The following is a 20,557-nucleotide window of genomic DNA, read 5'->3' on the forward strand; positions in this document are numbered from 1 at the left end:
CGTGATTAGCGTTCTGACTTCAACTACGGAAAGTCAAAAAAGACTAATACAGGAAAATAATAACCACAAATGTTTTCAAAAAATAAAACTCTGCTAGGACATTAGGGAACATGTATTTGTTAGGAACGACTATAATATGGTGTTATCCAAGATCAATGTTTCAATCCATGAAAAAATAAACGCGATAGATTTAAAAACATTTACAGCTGCGTCATTATTCAGTTTTCCAAAAACGCGTTTTGTACGGACGCCTCTGAGTTGCCGTAGTTGTAGTTTGTTGGTTCAGAACAGAATCAGACACTGCTGAAATATAAGTGAAATAAACAGCGAGCTACATAATCATATCATGAGTCGATCGTACAATGACGAGTTACAATATTTGGACAAGATTGACAAGAACTGCTGGCGAATCAAGAAAGGTTTCGTCCCAAATATGCAGGTGATTAGCTAAAACGAACTTATATGGAATGAATTAACGTTAGCACATGTCCGTAGTTTGATAGCTTCAGACGTGGCTTGCTACCATCCAGCTTGACTCTGTTATTGTTGCTCTTGTCTTTTGTATGTAGATAATGTGTAAGAGCATAGTAGCTACATCAGCGATCTAATTTAGCTAACCTAATATGGCCTATGGACTTGACAGCTCATCAAATCCTTCCCCTTTGATTCCAGGTGGAAGGGGTGTTTTACGTCAACGAGTCCCTGGAGAAGCTGATGTTTGAGGAGCTGCGTAACGCGTGTAAAGGAGGAGGTAGACAACAACAACAACAACAACACACGATGTCATGTTAACAGACAAGCCCGCTCCTGTATTGTTTTCCTCGTTGATTTGACTGATTTGGTTGTTGTTGTCGTTGTCGTCGTCAGGTTTTGGCGGGTTTCTCCCTGCCATGAAACAGATCGGAAACGTTGCAGCTCTGCCGGGTATAGTCCATGTAAGTAGATGTCCGGTCCGGATCAGTCCTTAACACAAGTCAGTGGAGATGACGCTGACAGCAGTTATCTAACCAGCTATAAACTGACATATTGACACCTCTGTAATATCTCACCGGTTTCCCCCAGACACATATTTAGCCTTGTCACAGACTAAGAAGCACTTTCAATGAGTTTGCTTGTCAGTCCAGGATTTCTCTTAACCTGTGTCCAGGAAACAAGGCCTAATAGTGTCCCCAAACCTATCTCTCCCTCTCCCCCTCAGAGGTCCATCGGCCTGCCAGACTGCCACTCGGGGTATGGGTTCGCCATCGGAAACATGGCTGCCTTCGACATGAGCGACCCCAACGCAGTCGTATCCCCAGGTACAGAGGATACACACAGTCCAACAGGCTCTCCTGTCTAATCTCTGGTGTGGGTATTGACATTAACCGTGTGTGTGTGTGTGTGTGTGTGTGTGTGAGCTAGGTGGTGTGGGGTTTGATATTAACTGTGGAGTGCGTCTACTAAGGACCAACCTAGACGAGGGAGACGTCCAGCCTGTCAAGGAGCAGCTGGCTCAGGCCCTGTTTGACCACATCCCTGTAGGAGTCGGCTCCAAGGGAGTCATCCCTATGACCGCCAAGTAAGGAGGCACCAATACCCTGCTGTCTGCAGACACCAATACACCAATACCCTGCTGTCTACAGGCACCAATACACCAATACCCTGCAGGCACCAATACCCTGCTGTCTACAGACACCAATACCCTGCTGTCTACAGACACCAATACCCTGCTGTCTACAGACACCAATACACCAATACCCTGCTGTCTGCAGGCACCAATACACCAATACCCTGCTGTCTACAGGCACCAATACACCAATACCCTGCTGTCTGCAGGCACCAATACACCAATACCCTGCTGTCTACAGACACCAATACACCAATACCCTGCTGTCTACAGACACCAATACACCAATACCCTGCTGTCTACAGACACCAATACCCTGCTGTCTACAGACACCAATACCCTGCTGTCTACAGACACCAATACCCTGCTGTCTACAGACACCAATACCCTGCTGTCTGCAGGCACCAATACCCTGCTGTCTACAGACACCAATACCCTGCTGTCTACAGACACCAATACCCTGCTGTCTACAGACACCAATACACCAATACCCTGCTGTCTACAGACACCAATACACCAATACCCTGCTGTCTACAGACACCAATACACCAATACCCTGCTGTCTACAGACACCAATACACCAATACCCTGCTGTCTACAGACACCAATACACCAATACCCTGCTGTCTACAGACACCAATACCCTGCTGTCTACAGACACCAATACACCAATACCCTGCTGTCTACAGACACCAATACACCAATACCCTGCTGTCTGCAGACACCAATACACCAATACCCTGCTGTCTACAGACACCAATACCCTGCTGTCTACAGACACCAATACACCAATACCCTGCTGTCTACAGACACCAATACACCAATACCCTGCTGTCTACAGACACCAATACACCAATACCCTGCTGTCTGCAGACACCAATACACCAATACCCTGCTGTCTGCAGACACCAATACACCAATACCCTGCTGTCTACAGACACCAATACACCAATACCCTGCTGTCTACAGACACCAATACACCAATACCCTGCTGTCTACAGACACCAATACCCTGCTGTCTACAGACACCAATACACCAATACCCTGCTGTCTACAGACACCAATACCCTGCTGTCTGCAGACACCAATACACCAATACCCTGCTGTCTGCAGACACCAATACACCAATACCCTGCTGTCTACAGACACCAATACACCAATACCCTGCTGTCTACAGACACCAATACCCTGCTGTCTACAGACACCAATATACCAATACCCTGCTGTCTACAGACACCAATACACCAATACCCTGCTGTCTACAGACACCAATACACCAATACCCTGCTGTCTACAGACACCAATACCCTGCTGTCTACAGACACCAATACACCAATACCCTGCTGTCTACAGACACCAATACACCAATACCCTGCTGTCTACAGACACCAATACCCTGCTGTCTACAGACACCAATACACCAATACCCTGCTGTCTACAGACACCAATACACCAATACCCTGCTGTCTACAGACACCAATACCCTGCTGTCTGCAGACACCAATACAACATTAACCCAATCCCTTTGGATAGAGCAGGGTTAAGGTTAGGGTTAGAGTTAGAGGGTTAGGGTTAGGGGTCAGGGTTAGAGTTAGGGTTAAGGTCAGGGTTAGGGTTAGGGGTTAGGGTTAGGGGTTAGAGGGTTACGGTTAGGGTTAGGGGTTAGGGTTAGAAGGTTAGGTTAGGGTTAAGGTTAGGGGTTAAGGTTAGGGGTTAAGGTTATGGGTTAAGGTTAGGGGTTAGGGTTAGGGGTTAAGGTTAGGGCCTTTGGAAAGTATTCAGACCCCTTGACCTTTTACACATTTTGTTACTTTACAGCCTTTTTCTAAAAATGGATGAAACACACAATACTCCATAATGACCAAGCAAGAACAGGTTTATAAATTGTTGCTACAAGCTTGTATTTGGGGATTTTCTCCTGTTCTTCTCTGAAGATCCTCTCAAGCTCTGTCTGTTACAGGGATCTAGAGGAGGCTCTAGAGATGGGAGTGGACTGGTCCCTGAGAGAAGGCTGTCTATAGACTGATAACCTGGTGTCTGTTACAGGCATCTAGAGGAGGCTCTAGAGATGGGAGGGGACTGGTCCCTGAGAGAAGGCTGTCTGTTACAGGGATCTAGAGGAGGCTCTAGACATGGGAGGGGACTGGTCCCTGAGAGAAGGCTGTCTATAGACTGATAACCTGGTGTCTGTTACAGGGATCTAGAGGAGGCTCTAGAGATGGGAGTGGACTGGTCCCTGAGAGAAGGCTGTGTAGAGACTATAACCTGGTGTCTGTTACAGGGATCTAGAGGAGGCTCTAGAGATGGGAGTGGACTGGTCCCTGAGAGAAGGCTGTCTGTTACTGGGATCTAGAGGAGGCTCTAGAGATGGGAGGGGACTGGTCCCTAAGAGAAGGCTACGTAGAGACTGATAACCTGGTGTATGTTACAGGGATCTAGAGGAGGCTCTAGAGATGGGAGGGGACTGGTCCCTGAGAGAAGGCTGTGTAGAGACTATAACCTGGTGTCTGTTACAGGGATCTAGAGGAGGCTCTAGAGATGGGAGTGGACTGGTCCCTGAGAGAAGGCTATGCCTGGGCAGAGGATAAGGAGCACTGTGAGGAGTATGGCAGGATGCTGCAGGCCGACCCCAACAAGGTCTCCTCCAAGGCCAAGAAGAGAGGCCTGCCTCAGGTAACACCACTCCCTAACTAACCCTGACCCCCAACAAGGTCTCCTCCAAGGCCAAGGAGAGAGGCCTGCCTCAGGTAACACCACTCCCTAACTAACCCTGGCCCCCAACAAGGTCTCCTCCAAGGCCAAGGAGAGAGGCCTGCCTCAGTTAACACCACTCCCTAACTAACCCTGACCCCTGACCCCCAACAAGGTCTCCTCCAAGGTCAAGAAGAGAGGCCTGCCTCAGGTAACACCACTCCCTAACTAGCCCTGACCCCCAACAAGGTCTCCTCCAAGGCCAAGAAGAGTGGCCTGCCTCCGGTAACGCCACTCCCTAACCTGTCCTTATTCCAGCTGGGTACTCTGGGGGCTGAGATCTATAATGACCTGTCCTTATTCCAGCTGGGTACTCTGGGGGCAGGGAACCACTACGCTGAGATCTATAATGACCTGTCCTTATTCCAGCTGGGTACTCTGGGGGCAGAGATCTATAATGACCTGTCCTTATTCCAGCTGGGTACTCTGGGGGCAGGGAACCACTACGCTGAGATCCAGGTGGTAGATGAGATCTATAATGACCTGTCCTTATTCCAGCTGGGTACTCTGGGGGCAGGGAACCACTACGCTGAGATCCAGGTGGTGGATGAGATCTATAATGACTATGCTGCTAAGAAGATGGGCATCGACCACAAGGGCCAGGTGTGTGTGATGATCCACAGTGGCAGCAGGGGGCTGGGCCACCAGGTGGCGACAGGTAGGACTGCTCTCTCTACCCATGTTGGAAATATGCATTTTTGTTTCGTTTTAAAGAATTGTCTGTAACGTGGTCTCTTGCCTGCGTTGCTGCACGGTGTATTGGTTCTTGTCTTGGTCAGGTTGTTGTTGTAAATGGTGTGTTTTTCAATGACTTACCTGGTTAAATAAAGGTAAAAATATACATTGAGGGAAAAAATAATTGATCAATTTTAGAATAAGACTGTTACTTTGTTCTAAAATGGATTAAAAAAATACACATAAATACACATAAATACACTACCCCATAATGGAAAACGGTTTATTAGAAAAACGGATACCGTACATAAGTATTCAGACCCTTTGCTGTGAGACTTGAAATTGAGCTCAGGTGCTTCCTGTTTCCATTGAGCTCAGGTGCTTCCTGTTTCCATTGAGCTCAGGTGCATCCTGTTTCCATTGAGCTCAGGTGCTTCCTGTTTCCATTGATCATCCTTGAAATGTTTCTACAATTTGATTGGAGTCCACCTGTCATAAATGACATTGATTGGACATGATTTGGAAAGGCACACACCTGTCTATATATAAGGTCCCACAGTTGACAGTGCATGTCAGAGCAAAAACCAAGCCATGAGGTCGAAGGAATTGTCCGTAGAGCTCCGAGACAGAATTGTGTCGAGGTACAGATCTGGGGAAGTGTACCAAAACATTTCTGCAGCCTTGACGGTCCCCAGAACACAGTGGCCTCCATCATTCTTAAATGGAAGAAGTTTGGAACGACCAAGACTCTTCATAGAGCTGGTCACCTGGCCAAACTGAGCAATCGGGGGAGATGGGCCTTGGTCAGGGAGGTGACCAAGAACCCGATGGTCACTCTGGTAGAGCTCCAAAGTCCCTCTGTGGAGATGGGAGAACCTTCCAGAAGGACAACCATTTCTGCAGAACTCCACCAATCAGGCCTTTATGGTAGAGTGGCCAGACGGAAGCCACTCCTCAGTAAAAAGACACATGACAGCCCGCTATGAGTCTTCCTGAAGGCACCTAAAGGACTCTCAGACCATGAGAAACAAGATTCTCTGGTCTGATGAAACCAAGATTGGACTCTTGGCCTGAATGCCAAGCGTCATGTCTGGAGGAAACCTGGCACCATCCCTAAGGTGAAGCATGGTGGTGGCAGCATCATGCTGTGGGGATGTTTTTCAGCAGCAGGGCCTGGGAGACTAGTCAGGATCGAGGGAAAGATGAACAGAACAAATTACAGAGAGATCCTTGATGAAAACCTGCTCCAGAGCACTCAGGACCTCAGACTGGTGGGGGGGGCGCAAAGGTTCACCTTCCAACAGGACAACGACCCTAAGCACACAGCCAAGACAACGCAGGAGTGGCTTCGGGACAAGTCTCTGAATGTCCTTGAGTGGCCCAGCCAGAGCCTGGACTTGAACCCGATCGAACATCTCTGGAGAGACCTGAAAATAGCTGTGCAGCAACGCTCCCCATCCAACCTGACAGAGCTTGAGAGGATCTGCAAAGAAGAATGGGATAAACTCCCCAAATACAGTTGTGCCAAGCTTGTAGGGTCATACCCAAGAAGACTCAAGCCTGTAATTACTGCCTAAGGTGCTGCAACAAAGTACTGAATTAAGGGTCTGAATACTTAGGTAAATGTGATATTGTTTTTTTTATAAATTAGTAAAAACCTTTTTACTTTGTCATTATGGGGCATTGTGCACAGATTGTGGGGGGACAATTGAATCCATTTTAGAATAAGTCACGTAACAAAATGTGGAAAAAGTCAAGGGGTCTGAATACTTCCTGAAGCCACTGAAGAACAACCCTTGAATGATTAGGTGTCCCAACTTTTGACTGGTACTGTATATGTTCTGGTAGATGCCCTGGTTGCCATGGAGAAGGCGATGAAGCGAGACAAGATCCAGGTGAACGATCGTCAGCTGGCGTGCGCCCGTATCTTTTCAGAGGAGGGACAAGACTACCTGAAAGGAATGGCTGCCGCCGGCAACTATGCCTGGGTCAACCGTTCCTCTATGACCTTCCTCACACGACAGGTAACTGACCCTACCTGACCGCACCTGAGACAGGAAACTGACCCTACCTGAGACAGGTAACTGACCCTAACTGACCGCACCTGAGAGAGGTAACTGACCCTAATTGACCGCACCTGAGACGGGTAACTGACCCTAACTGACCGAACCTGAGACGGGTAACTGACCCTAAATGACCGCACCTGAGACAGGTAACTGATCCTAACTGACGGGTGACTGACCCCACCTGAGACGGGTAACTGACCCCACCTGAGATGGGTAACTGACCCCACCTGAGACGGGTAACTGACCCCACCTGAGACGGGTAACTGACCCCACCTGAGACGGGTAACTGACCCCACCTGAGACGGGTAACTGACCCCACCTGAGACGGGTAACTGACCCCACCTGAGACGGGTAACTGACCCCACCTGAGACGGGTAACTGACCCCACCTGAGACGGGTAACTGACCCCACCTGAGACGGGTAACTGACCCCACCTGAGACGGGTAACTGACCCCACCTGAGACGGGTAACTGACCCCACCTGAGACGGGTAACTGACCCCACCTGAGACGGGTAACTGACCCCACCTGAGACGGGTAACTGACCCCACCTGAGACGGGTAACTGACCCCACCTGAGACGGGTAACTGACCCCACCTGAGACGGGTAACTGACCCCACCTGAGACGGGTAACTGACCCCACCTGAGACGGGTAACTGACCCCACCTGAGACGGGTAACTGACCCCACCTGAGACGGGTAACTGACCCCACCTGAGACGGGTAACTGACCCCACCTGAGACGGGTAACTGACCCTACCTGAGACAGGTAACTGACCCTACCTGAGACAGGTAACTGACCCCACCTGAGACGGGTAACTGACCCCACCTGAGACGGGTAACTGACCCTAACTGACCCCACCTGAGACGGGTAACTGACCCCACCTGAGACGGGTAACTGACCCCACCTGAGACGGGTAACTGACCCCACCTGAGACGGGTAACTGACCCCACCTGAGACAGGTAACTGACCCCACCTGAGACAGGTAACTGACCCCACCTGAGACGGGTAACTGACCCCACCTGAGACAGGTAACTGACCCTAATTGACCGCACCTGAGACGGGTAACTGACCCCACCTGAGACGGGTAACTGACCCCACCTGAGACGGGTAACTGACCCCACCTGAGACGGGTAACTGACCCCACCTGAGACGGGTAACTGACCCCACCTGAGACGGGTAACTGACCCCACCTGAGACGGGTAACTGACCCTACCTGAGACAGGTAACTGACCCTACCTGAGACAGGTAACTGACCCCACCTGAGACGGGTAACTGACCCCACCTGAGACGGGTAACTGACCCTAACTGACCCCACCTGAGACGGGTAACTGACCCCACCTGAGACGGGTAACTGACCCCACCTGAGACGGGTAACTGACCCCACCTGAGACGGGTGACTGACCCCACCTGAGACGGGTGACTGACCCCACCTGAGACGGGTAACTGACCCCACCTGAGACGGGTAACTGACCCCACCTGAGACGGGTAACTGACCCCACCTGAGACGGGTAACTGACCCCACCTGAGACGGGTAACTGACCCCACCTGAGACGGGTAACTGACCCCACCTGAGACAGGTAACTGACCCCACCTGAGACAGGTAACTGACCCCACCTGAGACGGGTAACTGACCCCACCTGAGACAGGTAACTGACCCTAATTGACCGCACCTGAGACGGGTAACTGACCCCACCTGAGACGGGTAACTGACCCCAGCTGAGACGGGTAACTGACCCCAACTGAGACGGGTAACTGACCCAGGTAACTGACCACTACAGTGTGACTTCTCCGCGTCTGTCTCCTCCAGGCGTTTGCCAAGGTGTTCACCACCACTCCTGATGACCTGGACATGCATGTGATCTATGACGTGTCTCATAACATCGCCAAGGTGGAGGAACACATGGTAGATGGGAAACAGAAGACTCTACTGCTGCATCGCAAGGGATCCACCCGGGCCTTCCCTCCACACCACCCCCTCATCCCTGTAGACTACCAGGTACCCCCTCATCCCTGTAGACTACCAGGTACCTCCTCTCATCCCTGTAGACTAACAGGTACTCCCTCATCCCTGTAGACTACCAGGTACCCCCTCTAATCCCTGTAGACTACCAGGTACCCCCTCTCATCCCTGTAGACTACCAGGTACCCCCTCTCATCCCTGTAGACTACCAGGTACCCCCTCTCATCCCTGTAGACTACCAGGTACCCCCTCTCATCCCTGTAGACTACCAGGTACCTCCTCTCATCCCTGTAGACTACCAGGTACCTCCTCTCATCCCTGTAGACTACCAGGTACCCCCTCATCCCTGTAGACTACCAGGTACCCCCTCTCATACCTGTAGACTACCAGGTACCCCCTCATCCCTGTAGACTACCAGGTACCTCCTCTCATCCCTGTAGACTACCAGGTACCCCCTCATCCCTGTAGACTACCAGGTACCTCCTCTCATCCCTGTAGACTACCAGGTACCCCCTCATCCCTGTAGACTACCAGGTACCCCCCCTCATCCCTGTAGACTACCAGGTACCCCCCCTCATCCCTGTAGACTACCAGGTACCCCCCCTCATCCCTGTAGACTACCAGGTACCCCCCCTCATCCCTGTAGACTACCAGGTACCCCCCCTCATCCCTGTAGACTACCAGGTACCCCCTCTCATCCCTGTAGACTACCAGGTACCCCCTCTCATCCCTGTAGACTACCAGGTACCCCCTCTCATCCCTGTAGACTACCAGGTACCCCCTCTCATCCCTGTAGACTACCAGGTACCCCCTCTCATCCCTGTAGACTACCAGGTACCCCCTCTCATCCCTGTAGACTACCAGGTACCCCCTCTCATCCCTGTAGACTACCAGGTACCCCCCTCTCATCCCTGTAGACTACCAGGTACCTCCTCTCATCCCTGTAGACTACCAGGTACCCCCTCTCATCCCTGTAGACTACCAGGTACCCCCTCATCCCTGTAGACTACCAGGTACCCCCTCTCATCCCTGTAGACTACCAGGTACCCCCCCCTCATCCCTGTAGACTACCAGGTACCCCCCCCCCCCCATCCCTGTAGACTACCAGGTACCCCCCCCCCATCCCTGTAGACTACCAGGTACCCCCCCCCATCCCTGTAGACTACCAGGTACCCCCCCCCCCCCCATCCCTGTAGACTACCAGGTACCCCCTCTCATCCCTGTAGACTACCAGGTACCCCCTCTCATCCCTGTAGACTACCAGGTACCCCCTCTCATCCCTGTAGACTACCAGGTACCCCCTCGCATCCCTTTAGACTACCAGGCACACCCCCCTCATCCCTGTAGACTACCAGGTACCTCCTCCTCATCCCTGTAGACTACCAGGTACCCCCCCCTCATCCCTGTAGACTACCAGGTACCCCCCCTCATCCCTGTAGACTACCAGGTACCCCCTCTCATCCCTGTAGACTACCAGGTACACCCCCTCATCCCTGTAGACTACCAGGTACCCCCCCCCCCCCCCCTCATGCCTGTAGACTACCAGGTACCTCCTCTCATCCCTGTAGACTACCAGGTACCCCCCCTCATCCCTGTAGACTACCAGGTACCACCCTCTCATCCCTGTAGACTACCAGGTACCTCCTCTCATCCCTGTAGACTACCAGGTACCCGCTCATCCCTGTAGACTACCAGGTACACCCCCTCATCCCTGTAGACTACCAGGTACCCCTTTCTCATCCCTGTAGACTACCAGGTACCACCCCCTCATCCCTGTAGACTACCAGGTACCACCCTCTCATCCCTGTAGACTACCAGGTACCCCCCCCCCCCCCCCCTCTCATCCCTATAGATTACCAGGCCCCCCCCCCCCCTCTCATCCCTATAGATTACCAGGTTCCCCCCCCCCCCTCATCCCTGTAGACTACCAGGTGCCCACCCCCCCCTCTCATCCCTATAGATTACCAGGCCCCCCCCCCCCCCTCATCCCTGTAGACTACCAGGTGCCCACCCTCATCCCTGTAGACTACCTTAATCCATATAACCTTAATCCATATCTGCTTTAGGGCCAATCTAACAGCCCTATGTGGCTCTGGCTCTAAAGTAGTGCCCTATATAGGGAGGGCCCTAAAGTGGTGTCATTTTGATGCAGAGACTGTTTTTAAAATGCTTCCTGTTTCTGGTCCAATCAGCTGACAGGCCAGCCGGTGTTGATCGGGGGCACGATGGGCACCTGCAGTTACGTCCTGACGGGCACGGAACAGGGCATGACGGAGACCTTCGGCACCACCTGTCACGGCGCGGTAAGGCTTTACTACACCTCTGTCGCTTTACTGCACCTCTCTGTCGCTTTACTGCACCTCTCTGTCGCTTTACTACACCCCTCTGTCGCTTTACTGCACCTCTCTGTCGCTTTACTACACCCCTCTGTCGCTTTACTGCACCTCTGTCGCTTTACTACACCTCTCTGTCGCTTTACTACACCTCTGTTGCTTTACTACACCTCTGTCGCTTTACTACACCTCTGTCCCTTTACTACACCTCTCTGTCGCTTTACTACACCTCTCTGTCGCTTTACTGCACCTCTGTCGCTTTACTGCACCTCTGTCGCTTTACTGCACCTCTCTGTCGCTTTACTACACCTCTCTGTCGCTTTACTACACCTCTCTGTCGCTTTACTACACCTCTCTGTCGCTTTACTACACCTCTCTGTCGCTTTACTACACCTCTGTCGCTTTACTACACCTCTCTGTCGCTTTACTACACCTTTCTGTCGCTTTACTGCACCTTTCTGTCGCTTTACTGCACCTCTCTGTCACTTTACTGCACCTCTCTGTCGCTTTACTGCACCTCTCTGTCGCTTTACTGCACCTCTCTGTCGCTTTACTGCACCTCTGTCGCTTTACTGCACCTCTCTGTCGCTTTACTGCACCTCTCTGTCGCTTTACTACACCTCTCTGTCGCTTTACTACACCTCTGTCGCTTTACTGCACCTCTCTGTCGCTTTACTGCACCTCTCTGTCGCTTTACTGCACCTCTCTGTCGCTTTACTGCACCTCTCTGTCGCTTTACTGCACCTCTCTGTCGCTTTACTGCACCTCTCTGTCGCTTTACTGCACCTCTCTGTCGCTTTACTGCACCTCTCTGTCGCTTTACTGCACCTCTCTGTCGCTTTACTGCACCTCTCTGTCGCTTTACTGCACCTCTCTGTCGCTTTACTGCACCTCTCTGTCGCTTTACTGCACCTCTCTGTCGCTTTACTGCACCTCTCTGTCGCTTTACTGCACCTCTCTGTCGCTGTGTTCCTAGGTATGTCCATACTATAACAAGTAGTAACGATGGACTGCATCCATCTGTTCATTATCAAGAACATGTTTTATCTACTCCTCAACATTGAACTCTTGTCTCCAGGGTCGGGCTCTGTCTCGGGCCAAATCCCGCAGGAACATCGACTTCCAGGACGTGTTGGATAAGCTGGCAGACAAGGGTATCGCCATCAGGGTGGCTTCGCCCAAACTAGTTATGGAGGAGGTAGGCTTCGCCCAAACTAGTCATGGAAGGGTTAGGCTTCGCCCAAACTAGTCATGGAAGAGGTAGGCTTCGCTTCGCCCAAACTAGTCATGGAAGGGGTAGGCTTCGCTTCGCCCAAACTAGTCATGGAGGAGGTAGGCTTCGCCCAAACTAGTCATGGAAGGGGTAGGCTTCGCCCAAACTAGTCATGGAAGGGGTAGGCTTCGCCCAAACTAGTCATGGAAGGGGTAGGCTTCGCCCAGACTAGTCATGGAAGGGGTAGGCTTCGCCCAAACTAGTCATGGAAGAGTTAGGCTTCGCCCAAGCTAGTCATGGAAGAGTTAGGCTTCGCCCAAACTAGTCATGGAAGAGTTAGGCTTCGCCCAAGCTAGTCACGGAAGAGTTAGGCTTCGCCCAAGCTAGTCACGGAAGGGGTAGGCTTCGCCCAAGCTAGTCACGGAAGGGATAGGCTTGGCTTCGCCCAAAAAAGTAATGGAAGGGGTAGGCTTCGCCCAGACTAGTCATGGAAGGGGTAGGCTTCGCCCAGACTAGTCATGGAAGGGGTAGGCTTCGCCCAGACTAGTCATGGAAGAGTTAGGCTTCGCCCAGACTAGTCATGGAAGGGGTTGGCTTCGCCCAAAAAAGTAATGGAAGGGGTAGGCTTCGCCCAAAAAAGTCATGGAAGGGGTAGGCTTCGCCCAGACTAGTCATGGAAGGGATAGGCTTGGCTTCGCCCAAAAAAGTAATGGAAGGGGTTGGCTTCGCTTCGCCCAAGATAGTCATGGAAGGGTTGGCTTCGCCCAAACTAGTCATGGAAGGGTTGGCTTCGCCCAAGATAGTCATGGAAGGGTTGGCTTCGCCCAAGATAGACATGGAAGGGTTGGCTTCGCCCAAGATAGTCATGGAAGGGTTGGCTTCGCCCAAACTAGTCATGGAAGGGTTAGGCTTCGCCCAAACTAGTCATGGAAGGGTTAGGCTTCGCCCAAACTAGTCATGGAAGGGTTAGGCTTCGCCCAAACTAGTCATGGAAGGGTTGGCTTCGCCCAGACTTGTCATGGAATGGTTGGCTTCGCCCAGACTAGTCATGGAAGGGTTGGCTTCGCCCAGACTAGTCATGGAAGGGGTAGGCTTCGTCCAGACTAGTCATGGAAGGGTTGGCTTCGCCCAGACTAGTCATGCTATAGCTACAGTGGGGGGGGGTCGTGGAAGGGGTAGGCTTCGCCCAGACTAGTCATGCTATAGCTACAGTGGGGGGAGGTCGTGGAAGGGGTAGGCTTCACCCAGACTAGTCATGCTATAGCTACAGTGGGGGGGGGGGGGGGGGGTTGGCTTTGCCCAGACTAGTCATTCTATAGCTACAGTGGGGGGGGGGTTGGCTTTGCCCAGACTAGTCATGCTATAGCTACAGTGGGGGGAGGTCGTGGAAGGGGTAGGCTTCGCTCAGACTAGTCATGCTATAGCTACAGTGGGGGGAGGTCGTGGAAGGGGTAGGCTTCGCCCAGACTAGTCATGCTATAGCTACACAGTGGGGGGGGGGGGGGGGGGGGGGGGTCGTGGAAGGGGTAGGCTTCACCCAGACTAGTCATGCTATAGCTACAGTGGTGGGGGGGGTCATGGAAGGGGTAGGCTTCACCCAGACTAGTCATGCTATAGCTACAGTGGGGCGGGGGTCGTGGCTATTGTGTTTTAAAGGCTAACAGTATTTTCTTACCATTTCTAGGCTCCGGAGTCGTACAAAAACGTGTGTGATGTCGTCAACACGTGTCACGATGCTGGAATCAGCAAGAAAGCCATCAAACTACGACCCATCGCTGTGATCAAGGGATAAGGCTGCACCGCTCTGCTAGTGACGGCATTGGCCATGGCACTCCCTCCAGGAGCCAATCACCAGGCAGAGAGCTGGCGGAGGAGCCAATGGGGAAGTGTCTGACTGCGAGTGAGCATGTCCGTCTTCATAGACTGACTTGACAAGGGATCGGTTTCCTCCGCTCCACTTCCTGTTTATGACCAGTATGATTATTTTGGCATGGGGGGGGGGGTGATTTGTCCGTTGAGTGATCAATTTAATTGGACCGGATGGGCTCTTTAATATTGTAAAGTTTGAGAGGGTGAAGTGTCTTGGGTTTACTTTTCATTCATGGCAAAGTCACTGTGGAATATAACCTTGAGATTCAGGTTAACCAGAGATAATAAAATACAAGACGACAGATTGATCTACTTGCATTTAATGCCTGGGAGTCACTTTGTTCCAACATCTGAAGAAAACAAACACTAAAGCTTCACAGGGTGAGGAGATCGTTTGGGAACTCGATTCTCTGACCAGATTGATTTCCCTCACTACCTCTCACCCATTGGTAGGAGAAACCCTGGGGTCTGGATTAGGAAACACTTAATGTTGTTTTGATGAACCGATAAAGATATGAAGACAGATTAATACAGGATGAACATATCTCTCGTAAATGTGCTGTGTTTCCTTCTCCAGTCCGCCAAAACATTTGACTGCCTTCAGTCTCCCCTCCACAACCGGTCCTGGTTCTGGGTGGCCAGATGTGACCCGTTCTGTTTTTCCAACACCACATTTAGATCCAGTCTGGATCATCTTGATTTAAATCCATTAGTCTGGTCTGTAGGTAAACTGGCTGTGATCATTTCTGAATATCCATTAGTCTGGTCTGGAGATAAGCTGACTGGGATCATTTTGAATATCTATTAGTCTGGTCTGGTAAACTGGCTGTGATCATTTCTGAATATCCATTAGTCTGGTCTGGTAAGCTGTCTGGGATCATTTCTGAATATCCATTAGTCTGGTCTGGTGTGGTAAGCTGTCTGATCATATCTGAATATCCATTAGTCTGGTCTGGAGGTAAGCTGTCTGGGATCATATCTGAATATCCATTAGTCTGGTCTGGTGTGGTAAGCTGTCTGATCATATCTGAATATCCATTAGTCTGGTCTGGAGGTAAGCTGTCTGGGATCATATCTGAATATCCATTAGTCTGGTCTGGTGTGGTAAGCTGTCTGATCATATCTGAATATCCATTAGTCTGGTCTGGTGTGGTAAGCTGTCTGATCATATCTGAATATCCATTAGTCTGGTCTGGAGGTAAGCTGTCTGGGATCATATCTGAATATCCATTAGTCTGGTCTGGTGTGGTAAGCTGTCTGGGATCATATCTGAATATCCATTAGTCTGGTCTGGAGGTAAGCTGTCTGGGATCATATCCATTAGTCTGGTCTGGTAAGCTGTCTGGGATCATATCTGAATATCCATTAGTCTGGTCTGGTAAGCTGTCTGATCATATCTGAATATCCATTAGTCTGGTCTGGAGGTAAGCTGTCTGGGATCATATCTGAATATCCATTAGTCTGGTCTGGAGGTAAGCTGTCTGGGATCATATCTGAATATCCATTAGTCTGGTCTGGAGGTAAGCTGTCTGATCATATCTGAATATCCATTAGTCTGGTCTGGGGGTAAGCTGTCTGGGATCATATCCATTAGTCTGGTCTGGTAAGCTGTCTGGGATCATATCTGAATATCCATTAGTCTGGTCTGGTAAGCTGTCTGATCATATCTGAATATCCATTAGTCTGGTCTGGAGGTAAGCTGTCTGGGATCATATCTGAATATCCATTAGTCTGGTCTGGGGGTAAGCTGTCTGGGATCATATCCATTAGTCTGGTCTGGAGGTAAGCTGTCTGGGATCATATCCATTAGTCTGGTCTGGAGATAAGCGGTCTGGGATCATATCCATTAGTCTGGTCTGGGGCTGAAGAAGATTAATTTGTAACAATGGCATAAATAACAGACCACTCAAATACAGCTCAACATCCGGTGCAACACGGAGATGTGTTAACGTTGTATTGATTATTCTACAGAGGGTGGACAGTAAGTACAGCTGGATGAACATGGTGTTTACTGCAGGTTCTTCAGGTTCAAAATGGAGCTGAGGTGGTGGGCGTGGCCAACAGTGCGATGGAGCTGAGGTGGTGGGCGTGGCCAACCAAAATGTTTTGAGGCCCTCCTGTTGACTCGGAATTGCTAATTGCCTGCGGCTTATGCCAAACGCATTCCATGAAGGGGCCTGGTGTCTCCCTTTCAGACTTCGAGACAACCAGGTCAGGGGAGTTCCTAATCAGATATAATCAAGTATCAGGGAGGAGCGAAACCCTCCACTGAAAATGTTTTTGACGCTGAGTGACTCAACACCACGGTAGAAAATAACTGGGACTCAAGGGCAATGACACACGTCGGTTCCTGGGAGGAGCTGAAATAAAACATCCCAGAAATGTTGTGCACAGCTTTGTTTCACGTCCCTTTCAGTGAACACTTCTCCTTGATAATCCATATCAAGAAGCTGATTAAACAGCATGATCATTACACAGGTGCACCTTGTGCTGGGGACTAAAAGGCCACTAAAGTGTGCAGTGTTATCATGCCACAGATGTTCTCAAGTTGCGGGAGAATGCAATTGGCATGCCGACTGTAGGAATGTCCACTAGAGCTGTTTTAGTGAGTGAATTTGGGAGACTGTCCAAACGGCCTCAACTGCAGGTGAAACCACACCAGCCCAGGTGCTCTACATCCAATTTCTTCACTTGAGGGTGCTGAGGAGTATTTCTGTCTGTAATGAAGCCCTTTTGTCGGGAAAAACTAATTCTGATTGGGTGGGCCTGGCTCCTAAGTGTGTGCCCTCCCAGGCCCACCCATGGCTACGCCCCTGCCCAGTCATGTGAATTCCATAGAGTACGATCTAATGAATTTATTTCAATTGACTGATTTCATTTAATGAACTGTAACGGAGTTTAAATCATTGACATGTTTGTTCAGTATATAGTTAACAGGCAGGTTAGCATTACCAATCACATGTCCTCATTGGTCAAGCTGAATTGTGAGTAACAGTTGGGTATAAAATGCCGTTGTCTGGTTATAGTCAGTCCTATGGATCATGCTGCTCAAACCTTTAAAGACGACACGGACTAATCTTTAACATTACATCTCTTCAGAAAAGGAATAGAAGTTCAAAACAACAACAACAACAACAACAACAACAACAAACCATCAAACTATGTTATTTACATCCCAACATGTTATTCCTTCTTTAAAATAAAACGTCATATTTACATTTTGATCCGCTATTAAAAGACTTTCCTTCTGGAAGTGACGGTGTCGTAGCGACCACCGGGGTAAACACTTCGCTAGTCAGTCTGGTCCAGATGTCTCCTGTTGAGGGCAGAGTGGATGACTTCACTCAGTCACCCCCCCCCCCCTCCCCTAAACACTTCGCTAGTCAGTCTGGTCCAGAGTTCTCCTGTTGAGGGCAGAGTGGATGACTTCACTCAGTCACCCCCCCCCCCACCGCCATCATTCCCTATATGTTGCCCAGGGCCCTATAGTGGACCTTCTGTTAAGCGCCCCCCACCAACAGACAGTAAGTACAGCTGAGATGCAGTTCCTGACATTGTCTGATTTTTTTAGATCACAAACAGATGTTTGTTAAACCAGGTCCTATTCTTTCTGAGGGGACTGAGGGTAGAGGAGAACCTTGTTCAGGGCAGGTCCTATTCTGTCTGAGGGGACTGAGGGTAGAGGAGAACCTTGTTCAGGGCAGGTCCTATTCTTTCTGAGGGGACTGAGGGTAGAGAACCTCGTTCAGGGCAGGTCCTATTCTGTCTGAGGGGACTGAGGGTAGAGGAGAACCTTGTTCAGGGCAGGTCCTATTCTGTCTGAGGGGACTGAGGGTAGAGGAGAACCTTGTTCAGGGCAGGTCCTATTCTGTCTGAGGGGACTGAGGGTAGAGGAGAACCTTGTTCAGGGCAGGTCCTATTCTTTCTGAGGGGACTGAGGGTAGAGGAGAACCTTGTTCAGGGCAGGTCCTATTCTTTCTGAGGGGACTGAGGGTAGATCCTATTCTGTCTGAGGGGACTGAGGGTAGATCCTATTCTGTCTGAGGGTAGAGGAGAACCTCGTTCAGGGCAGGTCTTATTCTTGCTGAGGGTAGAGAACCTTGTTCAGGGCAGGTCCTATTCTTTCTGAGGGGGCTGAGGGTAGAGAACCTCGTTCAGGGCAGGTCCTATTCTGTCTGAGGGTAGAGGAGAACCTTGTTCAGGGCAGGTCCTATTCTTTCTGAGGGGACTGAGGGTAGATCCTATTCTGTCTGAGGGGACTGAGGGTAGATCCTATTCTGTCTGAGGGGACTGAGGGTAGAGGAGAACCTCGTTCAGGGCAGGTCTTATTCTTTCTGAGGGGGCTGAGGGTAGAGAACCTTGTTCAGGGCAGGTCCTATTCTGTCTGAGGGTAGAGGAGAACCTTGTTCAGGGCAGGGTCCTGTTCTGTCTGATAGGACTGAGGGTAGAGGAGAACCTTGTTCAGGGCAGGTCCTGTTCTGTCTGATAGGACTGAGGGTAGAGGAGAACCTTGTTCAGGGCAGGTCCTATTCTGTCTGAGGGTAGAGGAGAACCTTGTTCAGGGCAGGGTCCTGTTCTGTCTGATAGGACTGAGGGTAGAGGAGAACCTTGTTCAGGGCAGGTCCTATTCTGTCTGAGGGTAGAGGAGAACCTTGTTCAGGGCAGGGTCCTGTTCTGTCTGATAGGACTGAGGGTAGAGGAGAACCTTGTTCAGGACAGGTCCTGTTCTGTCTGAGGGGACTGAGGGTAGAGGAGAACCTTGTTCAGGGCAGGTCCTATTCTTTCTGAGGAGACTGAGGGTAGAGGAGAACCTTGTTCAGGGCAGGTCCTATTCTTTCTGAGGGGACTGAGGGTAGAGGAGAACCTCGTTCAGGGCAGGTCTTATTCTTTCTGAGGGGGCTGAGGGTAGAGAACCTTGTTCAGGGCAGGTCCTATTCTGTCTGAGGGTAGAGGAGAACCTTGTTCAGGGTAGGTCCTATTCTGTCTGAGGGTAGAGGAGAACCTTGTTCAGGGCAGGTCCTATTCTGTCTGATAGGACTGAGGGTAGAGGAGAACCTTGTTTAGGGCAGGTCCTGTTCTGTCTGATAGGACTGAGGGTAGAGGAGAACCTTGTTCAGGACAGGTCCTGTTCTGTCTGAGGGGACTGAGGGTAGAGGAGAACCTTGTTCAGGGCAGGTCCTGTTCTGTCTGAGGGGACTGAGGGTAGAGGAGAACCTTGTTCAGGGCAGGGTCCTGTTCTGTCTGATAGGACTGAGGGTAGAGGAGAACCTTGTTCAGGGCAGGTCCTGTTCTGTCTGATAGGACTGAGGGTAGAGGAGAACCTTGTTCAGGACAGGTCCTGTTCTGTCTGAGGGGACTGAGGGTAGAGGAGAACCTTGTTCAGGGCAGGTCCTATTCTTTCTGAGGAGACTGAGGGTAGAGGAGAACCTTGTTCAGGGCAGGTCCTATTCTTTCTGAGGGGACTGAGGGTAGAGAACCTTGTTCAGGGCAGGTCCTATTCTTTCTGATAGGACTGAGGGTAGAGGAGAACCTTGTTCAGGGCTTGAGTTCATAAAGCATATCTGATCTAGAAGCAGTCCGACCTCTTCTTATTCATAACATCCTCCATCAGCACTCCTACTGAAACACCATGAAGAGGCCCTGATGTTCAGGACATCCTGACAACGTTCTGAGGGACAGGGGTACCTGACAACGTTCTGAGGGACAGGGGTACCTGACAACGTTCTGAGGGACAGGGGTACCTGACAACATTCTGAGGGACAGGGGTACCTGACAACGTTCTGAGGGACAGGGGTACCTGACAACGTTCTGAGGGACAGGGGTACCTGACAACGTTCTGAGGGACAGGGGTACCTGACAACGTTCAGAGGGACAGGGGTACCTGACAACGTTCTGAGGGACAGGGGTACCTGACAACGTTCAGAGGGACAGGGGTACCTGACAACGTTCTGAGGGACAGGGGTACCTGACAACGTTCTGAGGGACAGGGGTACCTGACAACGTTCTGAGGGACAGGGGTACCTGACAACGTTACAGAGGTCTGTCATCCACCGTTACAGAGGTCTGTCATCCTCCCGTTAGAGG

At 50.8% G+C, this 20,557-nt stretch overlaps 1 protein-coding gene across 2 annotated transcripts; it reads left to right on the forward strand.

Moving 5' to 3' along the window:
* Window positions 1-255: 255 nt before the first annotated feature.
* Window positions 256-14,791, forward strand: LOC139392661 (RNA-splicing ligase RtcB homolog). 2 transcript variants are annotated; one of them, XM_071140808.1, is made up of 13 exons: window positions 262-439; window positions 673-751; window positions 868-935; window positions 1,199-1,298; window positions 1,402-1,558; window positions 4,123-4,279; window positions 4,856-5,015; window positions 6,881-7,056; window positions 8,906-9,094; window positions 11,251-11,361; window positions 12,470-12,562; window positions 12,625-12,651; window positions 14,289-14,791. In XM_071140808.1, exons 1-13 carry the CDS (start codon window positions 347-349, stop codon window positions 14,394-14,396), a joined length of 1,518 nt encoding a protein of 505 aa, XP_070996909.1. In that variant the 5' UTR covers window positions 262-346; the 3' UTR covers window positions 14,397-14,791. The 2 variants fall into 2 exon arrangements, with proteins under 2 accessions (XP_070996908.1, XP_070996909.1); XM_071140807.1 differs by lacking the exon at window positions 12,625-12,651 and having other exon boundaries at window positions 256-439; window positions 12,470-12,589.
* Window positions 14,792-20,557: the final 5,766 nt, after the last annotated feature.

The sequence above is a fragment of the Oncorhynchus clarkii genome, chromosome 33, assembly GCF_045791955.1.
Source record: "Oncorhynchus clarkii lewisi isolate Uvic-CL-2024 chromosome 33, UVic_Ocla_1.0, whole genome shotgun sequence".
Taxonomy (NCBI): Eukaryota; Metazoa; Chordata; class Actinopteri; order Salmoniformes; family Salmonidae; genus Oncorhynchus; species Oncorhynchus clarkii.